The sequence below is a fragment of the Antedon mediterranea genome, chromosome 5 (genome assembly GCF_964355755.1).
Source record: "Antedon mediterranea chromosome 5, ecAntMedi1.1, whole genome shotgun sequence".
Lineage (NCBI taxonomy): Eukaryota > Metazoa > Echinodermata > Crinoidea > Comatulida > Antedonidae > Antedon > Antedon mediterranea.
Genome location: NC_092674.1, coordinates 7,365,578 through 7,378,141, shown reverse-complemented (window position 1 = coordinate 7,378,141; position 12,564 = coordinate 7,365,578). Strand labels below are relative to the sequence as shown.

Genomic DNA, 12,564 nt, shown 5'->3' with positions numbered 1-12,564 from the left:
AAATAAACATATTATCATTATTTATAAATCTATAAATAATTAATCACTTTGATGTTTTTTCATATCTATAAATAATGACAAGATACAGATACATTCAGATACAAGAAAACTTTATTTGTCAAAGGCCAAACATGTGACAGTTGAAATTCTTCTTGCTTGCTGCAAGAACTCACCACACTACAACATAAATTAAGTTAGTTTGAATAATTAAAACGTCAGTCATTATTTATAAATAATGAAATAACTTTTTCATTATATGATATAATAATAATAGGTATGAAAAAAATAAACATCCTGCTCTCGATCGTCTCTGGCTGTGTGTCTGATCAACAGGGATTTCCCGATTTTGCTGAAAAAATACGTCTATACCGCCCTCTATATCGTAAGCCTTTTTCATTTTGCTTGCTAAAAAAACATGGCAGCCGCCGACAACGTAGCAAATAATATTATTGTTGTACAAGATAACAATGTTCCAAACATCGTTAAGCCGGTAATTGTCTTACTAGAATTGCACATTAACATTTACTTTAGCATGATCTTGTAATACAGCATAACTATTGTAAAAATATTGTACTTTTAGGCCTATGTTTTAGGTAGATTGAGATTAGGCCTAGCCTAGGCCTAGCCTAGCTAGTTAAGTTAGGCCTGGCCTCCTGCCGGTAGAGAAGTGGATGAGACGAGAGAGGGTGAAGGGGACTAGCCTAGGCTACTTTACCATCCAGTGCTGCTTGGTAGGCTAGGGCCTAGTGCTGGAAATGCCACAAAGTTATTAGTTAAGCTGCACTTTTAGTTATTGTTAAAATTGTTAGCTGGATTGGATTCTATGTCTATATAAATATTGTTGACTTTGTAGAAAATGATCAAAATGGCATTTATTTATTATATTATTAAATTTAAAAATAATTGTTCACATATTTGTTTAAAACAAACATAATTTAGTATACTACGTAGGCTAAGCCTATTTTATGTATGGTAAACTATTGTTTTGATTCCATTGCTTTTAACATTTTTCTTTTATAGTTTTATAAATTACTGGTAGTTTGCTTTTAATTATTTTTTATGTGTTGGCCTGTCAGTGTCACACCAAAATCAGTCCGGGCCAAAATCGGTCCGGCGGACCAGTTTTGGCTGCCAAAATCAGTCCGGGGGACCATTTATGGCTGCCAAAACCTGTCTGGCTGGGCCAATTTTGGCCACCAAAACTGGTCCGGTCTGGATAAAATCGGTCCGGGCAGTAGGACTGTTTTGGCCGCCAAATATGGTCCGGTCTAACAAATATATGGTGTGCAAAATGAGTCATAATGTATATATCATTAAAAAAAGGCCATGATTAGTCATTATATTGAAAACTACGGGGTTTTATTTGTTATTTTAATATTATAAATTAAGCCTGTTTTTTTTATTATCATTATTAGTAGTAACTCATCACTAATTAGTACTACTGTAATTGTTAGGCTTTTTGTATACAATATGTATCTCTGCCTGTTTTTAATCCATTTTGTTCTTTTTTAACATCTTCGTTTCCCCATGATGTTAAAAACAATTTAATTTATTAATTATTTATGGTTAATCAATCAATATATCAATTCAATACAATTATTATAAAACAATTATCCAATATTGATTAGGCTGAGGAAGGAAAAAGGCCTCAATCATAAATAAAATCTAGCTGGCAAAATCAGCGTCTCATACCCGTTCGTGTGAGTGTGTGGCAGGCCGAAATATGAGTGAACACCTAAGTCATGTTTTTAGATAAAATACGTTTATTTATAGTATTTATCCGACAAGATAACTTACTAATATATATCATGGGATATTTTTCTAGCCATAAACAACTTAAAACAGCATCATAGGCCTAGTAATTCAATTAAAATCGACAGAAGAAAAGCCCGGACCGATTTTGGCAGTGGCGGACTGCTTTTGTCCACAATTTTAGAGCCAAAACTGGTCCGGCCGGACCGATTTTGGCCCCGGACCATATTTATCGTGACAGGCCTCTAGGCCTAGCTCATGGAGGTAATACTGGGCTCCTGGGCCTAAACATTTTTTTGTGCACAATTTTTTTTTATTGTAACATAGGCCTAATCGTTGTTGTTTAACAAATAAATAATTGCTTTCTTATTTATCTACAGACTATTGATCTTTCCAAGCTTTCTGATGAAGAAAAATGGAGGTGTGTATAAAATAATAACTAAAAACAGATAATATTATGTGGGTACGAAAGATTATTGAAAATAAACAGATTGATACTAAGACCCTGCCAAGTCCTACCAGTATAAAGTGTAAATGATATGAAATAGGATATAGAGTGTTAATTCATAAAAGTCAATTAGTTTGTCATCAAAATTGTTAAAAATCTATGTTTTATTGTGTCAACATTGCCTTAAGTACATTGTACTTGCCAGCATTTATGCCAATGCAAACATACTACTAGTTGACGCAATACAGACATTATTAATGCATTGTACATTCTCGAAGCTGATTTATGTACAGTAGCATTTTTCATGCCAAAATCGCTCTAAAAGATTTCATTGATAAAAATGCAATTAGCTCTATAAATATATTCAATTTCATATAATTTACACGTTATTATACTAGGCTTGGTGAGAATTGGTAAAGATTGCCAGTATTTAAGACCATACTAATGCACCTGTCAATTGTATTTCCCACTACAGTATATGACCCCCTGGAGAGGTGCGTCATTTGCAAATAATTACTGACTCAGAGGCGCGTCAAAAAACCTAGATGGTACGTCACATCAATGAACATTGGTTATCAATGTCCGTCAATTTACCACCCACTATATCATAAACAACATGGTCACAGTGCGTCAAATGGGTGCATCATGGTCACTTTTTTGACATATGGGTGCATCATGGTATTCATAAGGTAACGCACATCGGACAAATGATGCACCTCTCCCGGGGCTCGTATAGTGGGTAATACAATTGACAAGTACATAAGACCTTTATCATCAGCTTTGACTTTACTACATGATTTCATTCATTGCATTGTGTCAATGTGCCATGAGCATCTAATTTGTGATGGATACCGGCGCAATATAAGATTTCCTTATAATTTATACTACTATACTGTCTGTAGAAATGCTGTAAAAAACAAATTCTCAAGAACTATTAAATGTCTTATGTTGTTAAATCTTTTTTTTAGAATTGAGCATAAAAGACTTCATGAAAAGCACAAAGGTCACGAGGCTATGCATGCAGAAATGGTGCTCATTCTAATATCAGTTCTCATAGTTGCACAAGTTGTATTAGTTCAATGGAAACAAAGACGCTACAAGTCATATCAAGTGAGTAAGAGTGTGATGTGCCCATATATGGTGGTGATATGCTTAAATATAGTAGTGATATGCTCAAATATGGTGGTGATATGCTCAAATATGGTAGTGATATGACATCATTATGTCCATATATGGGCACATTTTTGTGTTGCATAAAAGTTTGACAATGTAGACAACAACACACTGAGTGGAGTTGAAATACTTTGTTGAGGGATATACAATAGATAGATGTAGGCATGTATATGTTCCAGTGGCGTAACGGTAATTAGCACTCACTGGCTAAACCCAATGGCCCTGAAGCTTACAGGGGCACCTGAACAGGACCCAGAGGAACAGGCTTTGAAATATGTTGAAAAAGATATCCAAGGCCTCCAGCATTGCAGTGTCATTTATGGTTCCAGGGGCCTTAGGCCTCTGCGTTACACCACTGATATGTTCAGAACATCTTAAGCTATCAAGGCCTACTAATACTATACATTACTGGTATCCAAACAAACCTTGTCTTAAAGATTGTGGAATATAAAAATTAAGTATCCCTTAAAAAAAAATATTTATTGGTTAAAATAGGGCAGTTACTCACTGTGAGATTGTATAGGCGTGTCACAATATTACATGTCATTGGCCAGTGACCTGTACTAAATGGACGTTATTACTGTATATTCCAAACTAACAAGTCATTTTTTTATATTTTTCAGGCTATCACTTTAGCAGGAATGTGGATTATTCCATTTTTCTTTTCAATTAATGCACATTGGTGGCGATTTCTTGTTATATGGTTTATATTTAGCATAATTACAGGTCATATTATATTCAAAGCTACGAGAAAACCATTGCCAGGCACCACACCTCGGTAAGTTGACTACTCATGTGCGTCATCATCAAATTAGAAAGGTTTTCGTTGTAGAACTAAAGGATAATCATTTATGCTGTCTTTGATAAAATAATATTCCAATCATGATATTTTTGCCCTTACTAATCATGACGTCATTTGATTGGACATGTGAAAATATCATTTTCATCAAAGGAAGCATAGATGGTTATTCTATAGTTCTAGAATGAAAAGTTGTTATATTCTTTTTTTTTATGAATGAAAAATGCATATTTGTCTATTTATCGTCGATCGTTATCGTCCTAGTATAAATGGGCCTTTAGCCAAAAAAATGTGTGTGCACTGTCTATTCTTTCTTTTTCTTGGTTTTTAAAACCTTTTTTAATACTGTACTTAACTAACTAAATTAATAACTTAATTATACAGTTTAATCAATTCGATATAATGGCCAATTACCTCAGAATTTTTTGCAAAAGTTGCATATAACAAACATCACATCTATATGATAATTTGAAACAAAACTGTTACTATTTTTTATTAACTGCTAACCTTAAAATGTAGTTTTAACTTAGTTTTTTTGTCCATTTTCTAGGCTAGTCTACAAGTGGTTCTATATTCTATACAAGCTTAGCTATGGCCTAGGAATCGCTGGCTATTCTATAGTAATGGGTACTTTACTTAATTTGAATTTACTATTTCTTGTTCGAACCGAAACTGCTATGGATTGTGGTGTGTTACTGCTATTTTATGGCCTATATTATGGTGTTCTCGGACGAGATTTCGCTGAAATAGTTACAGAATTTATGGCTGCTCATATAGGGGTAAGTGTTGATATGCAAAAGACAATTTATCGTTACATTAGTCTCAAAAGGAGCTGTGTGAAATTTTCTTCTTTTTTTTCCAACTGTAAAAAGGAATTGTTAAGACCTATGAAAATCACCCTTTTTAAGCTGATTTTGTTTTTCAATGACAAATAATTTAATACGAATAAAAACTTCTATTTGGCCAAAATCTAAAATTTTTAAAAAAAAACTATAGGCCTAGATAATAAATATTTATTCAATCCTAGATTTTATAAATTTTTCAGGGTCAGTCAACTTTGGTTAATGTAATCATTTTTTAGGCCTAATACTTAACTATAATAATCTTTATTTGAAAAACAACACCTTTATATCAGTGGAACTTGTGTAAAACAAAAAAAACGTTTGCCTTTGTTTCAGTATTATACTAAAACTGGTTTGCCAGGCCGGACGTTAGAAGCCAACATATGTGCAGTTTGCGGCCAACAGATATTTATACCAGATGAGGATGAAGAAGTTCTTGAAAGAGCCTATGAATTAGGATGTAAACACAGGTTGGTATTTTGAATGGTTGGTAATTGAATTAAGATTTCTACATACTGTGTTCTGATAGCTTCTGTAACTACACCAAAATTGTAAACAGTTGAGATACAAGTGTTATTGTAAATAATCTATAGTGCTATGCAATGTTGTGTACTGTCTGTATTCATTGGGCCTGTTTCTGCTGCAACTGCTCAAAATACGGTATAAAAATACGGTATAAAATACGGTATTTTTTATACCGTATTTTTTAGTACCCCGTTTCTGCTAACAATACTTCTTGGGTGGTCGTGTTAAATTTCATCTTTTTTACCCAAATTGCCATTCATTTATTTGATCGATAATTAAAAGTCGCAATAAAGCAAGTTTTACGTCTCACTTTCAACAGCCTAGCCCTAGTGATAGAGATGTTGTGAGAGCACAGAAAACATCGTAATGGGGACAATTAATTCGTTCCCTCCCCGAGTTATTGTATTTTGCAATGTTGTACTGCTTTCGCAGGCTCTTCAGCTTTGAGTTTACTTGCTTTGGAGACAAGTTTATTCCATACTCCTGCTTTATTTTTTTAGAAATGTCTTTATAAATGTGGTTGTCCCTTTTATTACCTTTTAGTTGGTCAGACATTTTAGCTTCCCCACACACATTTATTTAGTAAAACTGTGACGTATTCGCTCCACATTTTCGCCGACTATATCTATACATGTGTGTAAAGCAGCTAACAGCGACAGAAAATAAAAACACGAATGGTGACCTTTTGTCATGTAAAAAAAAAATACGGTATTTTTATTGGCAGCAGAAACGGGTACAAAAAATACGGTATAAATTTGTAAATACCGTATTTTATCCACAAATTTTGTGGGGAAAATACGGTATACAAAATACGGTATATTTTTTATGAGCGCAGTTTCTGCTGCCAAAAATATACCGTATATATACGGTATTCAAAAAATACCGTATAATATACGGTATTTAGTTGGCAGCAGAAACAGGGCCATTGATATATTTCCAGTGGAATTGTATATACTAAAGCTAAATATTGCAGTACAGTCATTGAGAGCACATATACTTTTCCAAAGAGTGTATTGTTTTGGGATTTTTTTTTTGCATTGCTCTTAAGGAAAGTCTTTCCTGTTAAATGAAACAAATGATGTGGAAATGTATGTTTTTACTCAAGGCCAACCCCTATTCAAGGGGCCCCTATTAAGGTATACTTTGTTGTGTCCTGAAGGTGTCCCTTCATAGAGTTCTACAGTATCTATGTTAATTGATGGTTTTTTAACCCTTTAACTATATTTATTACTTTCAGATTTCATGAGTTTTGTATAAGAGGGTGGTGCATTGTGGGTAAGAAGCAGATATGTCCCTACTGTAAGGAGAAAGTTGACTTAAAGCGATTGTTTAAAAATCCGTATCCTTTTATTAATTATACGAAGCTAGTTGAAAAATCAAGTACATTTTTTTTTCTTTATTCTTTATATTTATTTACTTAAGCCTTGTTTACACTATCAAACTTTATATTACAAAAACATGTGGTTTGCCCATATATGGACCATATTTGAGCATATCACCACCGTATTTGGGCACATCACACTTTTTTTGTCAAACTAGTTTGATAGTGTGGACAGAGCTTTAGATTTTATCATTCACTATTGTGCTTAATATCTACACTTGCCTGCCTCTATTTCAGATTGTGTTCACACAACATTTAAAAATGTTCCTTTTCCTTAACCACATTTCAATAGATGGGAACGTCCTCATGTGTTGTATGGACAACTACTAGATTGGATTCGTTACCTCGTTGCTTGGCAACCAATTATTGTTTTAATTGTTCAAGGAATAAACTATGGTTTAGGCTTAGAATAAATTTTTGTTTTTATTGATGTATTTAAATTCTTGAATTTATTAAACAGACAGGTTTCAGTAAGTAATTTGTGAAATACAGTAGAACCTCTATTAAAGGGACACCTTCAGGACCCAACAAAGTGTCCTCTTAATAGAGGGGTTCTCTTGATAAGGTCTCCCCTTTGTTCTCCTTGGGTTATTTTACTGGAAAGTGTCCCCAAACAGAGGTATCCTAAATGTGGGTTCTACGTTGGTGATTTTGTGTTTTGCAATTATATTTCGCACTATTTATTAAATGTTTTTTAAATTGCCCTGTCCACAACGATTGGCCTGACCACAATTATTGCCCTGTCCACAACGATTGGCCTGACCACAATTATTGCACTGAACAAGATGATTGCTCTGACCACAGTGATTGCACTGAACACGATGATTGCTCTGACCACAGTGATTGCCCTGTCCACAACGATTGGCCTGACCACAATGATTGCCCTGACCACAGTGATTGCCTTGACCACAATGATTGACATTCCAGATTCTCCTAATGCCCATCTTCAATAAAAATCAGTACCAATTTTCTGTTTGTAGTCCACTCACTTGGGAGTGAACTGTTATATACGGTTAACACTAGATGACATAAAGGCCGACATGAATATGCATGTAATGACTATAAGAATTGCAAGATAGCTTACCTGTACCCTAAATATTACACCTATTCCTTGAAATAATCTCTCAAACAAAATAAAAATAAAAACGATGTGTTAGAGATATACAACACAGGGCATTACCCAATACACTATAAATTGCTTGACAGAAACTGGCTAAGTTAATTTGCAGTGAAATTAACATGCTTTATGTTACACCATTTATACACCGTTTATGTCACCCTCATGCAAATTCATGAACGTCATTTTGAGGGATAAAAATTAGTACAGTATTAACCAGTTCTTCCAATACGTATTATCTTACCTTAACCACATTTCAATAGATGGGAACGTCCTCATGTGTTGTATGGACAACTACTAGATTGGATTCGTTACCTCGTTGCTTGGCAACCAATTATTGTTTTAATTGTTCAAGGAATAAACTATGGTTTAGGCTTAGAATAAATTTTTGTTTTTATTGATGTATTTAAATTCTTGAATTTATTAAACAGACAGGTTTCAGTAAGTAATTTGTGAAATACAGTAGAACCTCTATTAAAGGGACACCTTCAGGACCCAACAAAGTGTCCTCTTAATAGAGGTGTTCTCTTGATAAGGTCTCCCCTTTGTTTTCCTTTTATTTTACTGGAAAGTGTCCCCAAACAGAGGTATCCTAAATGTGGGTTCTACGTTGGTGATTTTGTGTTTTACAATTATATTCTCGCACTATTTATAAAATGTTTTTTAAATTGCCCTGTCCACAACGATTGGCCTGACCACAATTATTGCACTGAACAAGATGATTACTCTGACCACAGTGATTGCCTTGACCACAATGATTGACATTCCAGATCATTCTCGTAATGCCCATCTTCAATAAAAATCAGTACCAATTTTCTGTTTGTAGTCCACTCACTTGGGAGTGAACTGTTATATACGGTTAACACTAGATGACATAAAGGCCGACATGAATATGCATGTAATGACAATAGGAATTGCAGGATAGCTTACCTGTACCCTAAATATTACACCTATTCCCTGAAATAATCTCTCAAACAAAATAAAAATAAAAACGATGTGTTAGAGATATACAACACAGGGCATTACCCAATACACTATAAATTGCTTGACAGAAACTGGCTAAGTTAATTTGCAGTGAAATTAACATGCTTTATGTTACACCATTTATACACCATTTATGTCACCCTCATGCAAATTCATGAACGTCATTTTGAGGGATAAAAATTAGTACAGTATTAACCAGTTCTTCCAATACGTATTATCATGGTTTCCATGACTACCCTGACACTTATTTGCATAAATAATACAAACAATTTTAAACACATGATATTAATCTAGTTTATAAAATAATTTTTTTAATATTCATAATTACCTGTACCATAATTTTTTTTGGTTTAAATTCTTAATTTATTTATTGAATTTAATGTTTATCGGTATCGGTTATATATTATTACATGTCATGTTTTAATTAATACATAATTTAATTGTTGTAAATTTAGGCAAACTAATTTTTATTAATTTTGATAATTTATAGATTTTTTTTATTTTAACTCACTTCTAATAATACTCCTTTCACAGCACCGGAGTTAAGCTCTCTCGTCTACACTATCAAACTATTTTGACCAAAAAAAGTAATAATGATATGACCAAATATGGTACTGATATGACTCTGTGCCTATATATGGACACATCACATTTTTTTCCACCTAAAGTTTGATTGTGTAGACAGAGCTTTATACACACCATACAAATGCATATGTTGAAGCAGTAGAGTTTTGCTAAGCGATGTGAAAGGATTATTAGAGATACAGATACTTAACAAAATACAGGACTCTCATAAGTCTTGCACTGTTTTAAAAAATGGATTTATCTCACCCATGTGTGATTGCCGAATACGACCACTGGATTTGAACCCAAGACCTCTTGCAGATAATAAGCAATCAACTACCAAACCGCAGTTCCACTACTTTGCCCCATGCACACAATATATTGTTATTAAAATATATTATTTTTAAATATTGTTATTTTATAATTGTTGTTATAATATACATATCTAGTAATGTTTTTTAAGGTGATCCGTCTTTTTATTCATAAAAGTTTTAACTTGAAAGGCCTATTTGTACTACATTATTTTGTACAGTGATTCCTTCCATTCTAACTGCTTAGCTTCATATATCCATAAGGTCTCAGCAGATGCCTCCACCTGTCCCTGTTGCCTGCAGTCGCTCTAGCTACTGTACATTCTGTTCATTAGCCTCTACTTCTTTTTCCACCATCCATCTCCATGTGGTTGAAGCTTTCCTCATCTTTGCTTCCCTTCTGGTGATTAAAATGTTGTTTAAATGTCTGTCCATTATAGTAATTTGTTTCTGTCCAAAATAGGAGCCGTTGTGGGTGTGCTGTTGTCCACAATAGGGACTTTCCATAAAGCTCTGTATACACTATCAAACTTTATGTGATAAAGAAGTGTGATGTACCCAAATATGGGCCTGTTTGTAGGGGTTGAAAATACCAGCTTATTCCCGATTTCCGTTCGCGTGGCCCAATTAACTTTTGCCTCAGGCTACAAAAAATTCGAGGCAAAATGTTCACCAAATTTGCAGGTTATGGTAGTAACTTCGTAAATTCTGCAAAATGAGCAATTATTGTACAAATAATTATATATTATATTGTGTAGTGTAACCAGGCCTTACTGTCAATTTAAAGATGTATTGTTCTCTAAAAATGACTAAAATAATACAAATTGAACGTTTTTACATGTAAAAATGTCTAGTAGTAGGCCTAGCAGATTTTATCCATCTGTAAATAATTATACTACAGTATAGTATGAATGATGTAGTACCACAAATTACAGTTACCTATTGTCAAACTATATTAGCCCATTTAGAGAATATTGACCCCTGTATATCCCGATTAAAGATGTATTCATTTAAAAAAAAAAGATATTTTGTGACGAACAAAAACAGTTCCTTATCTGGCTCACATGGGTACAGTGTTGATTTATTACTGATTTACAGTATATGTTCAGACAGGTTTATACGTAAATTAGAGAGTTATATGTTTTATAATCAATTTTTCGTTTTCCGATGACAATACATCTTTAAACTACAGATAATTAAACTGTTTATGTAAATTAATTTATGTTATTGTAAATTAAATTATTGTATATTTGTCTTTTTCGTCAATTATTATTATTATTGTATTTAATCACAATTTTATACTATTCCGGATTAAAAATTTGAACTAAAAAGAAAATGTTTTAATAATATGTACACTTTTGGCTATCAACAACTATTCACACGGAATACACTGCCGCTCAATTCATTTGTACGATTTGCCTTTCTTCAACATTAAAGCTACGTTCAACACTTGTTCCGACCGTTTCACGGAACGGAATACACTGGCGCTTAATTCATCTATACGATTGCCTATCAAATTAAAGCTCCTTCACACTCGTTCTGTTTCACGGAACGGAATACGCTGTTGTTCAATTCATCTATACAATTGCCTATCAACATAAAGCTACTTTCACACTTGTTCCGTTTCACGGGACGGAATACACTGTCGTTCATTAGGATTTGCCTTTGAACATTAAAGCTGCATTCACACTTTTTCAGTTATACGGAACGGAATACACTGCCATAGCCTACAATTTATCTATACGATTTGCCTATCAACATTAAGCGGCTACTTTCACACTTGTTCCATTTCACGAAACGGAATACACTACTGTTGATTTATCTATAGGATTTATCAACATTAAGCTACTTTCATACTCGTTCCGTTTCACGGAACGGAATACACTGCTGTTGATTCATCTATAGGATTTGCCTATCAACATTAAGCTACTTTTATACTCGTTCCGTTTCACGGAACGGAATACACTGCAGTTAATTCATCTATACGATTTTCCTATCCAAATTAAAGCTGCTTTCACACTTGTTCAGTTTTACGGAACGGAATACGCTGCCGTTCATACGATTTGCTTATGAACATTAAAGCTACTTTCACACTTTTTCCGTTTTACGGAACGGAATACACTGCCGTTCAACATCTATACGATTTGCCTATGAACATTGGGCCTAAAGCTACTTTCAAACTTGTTCCGTTTCACACGGAATACACTGCCGTTCAATTCATCTTCGATTTTGAAAGCTACTTTAACACTTGTTCCGTTTCACGGAACGGATACACTGTTCAATTCATCTATACGATTTGCCTATCACCATGGCTACTTCCACACTCTTCCGTTTCACGGAACGGAATACACTGCCGTTCAATTCTTTTGTACGATTTGCCTATCAATATTAAAGTAATTTCACACTCGTTCCGTTTTACGGAACAGAATACACTGCCGTTCAATATTCATCTACGCGATTTGATTATGAACTTTTATGTAAGTTGAGATTTTCATTTTCTCGTATTCCTTCTTCAAGTCATACAAACATGGAAAAATAAAAGTTTCCAAGCACTGAGGAGAAACTAAATGAACGCCAAAGAGCGTATTGAAGTCTTCCAAGCACTGAGGAGAAACTAAATGAACGCCAAAGAGCGAATTGAAGTCTTCCAAGCACTGGGGAGAAACTA

The 12,564-nt window shown here is 33.9% G+C and overlaps 1 protein-coding gene across 1 annotated transcript; it reads left to right on the top strand.

The window, feature by feature from the left end:
- The first annotated feature begins 412 nt into the window (after nucleotides 1–412).
- LOC140049178 (E3 ubiquitin ligase Rnf121-like) lies at nucleotides 413–11,203 on the top strand. The gene is made up of 8 exons (XM_072093999.1): nucleotides 413–490; nucleotides 2,133–2,173; nucleotides 3,169–3,310; nucleotides 3,997–4,151; nucleotides 4,723–4,951; nucleotides 5,351–5,484; nucleotides 6,777–6,878; nucleotides 7,213–11,203. The coding sequence occupies exons 1-8, from the start codon at nucleotides 416–418 to the stop codon at nucleotides 7,331–7,333; spliced, it is 999 nt and encodes a 332-aa protein (XP_071950100.1). The 5' UTR covers nucleotides 413–415; the 3' UTR covers nucleotides 7,334–11,203.
- Nucleotides 11,204–12,564: the final 1,361 nt, after the last annotated feature.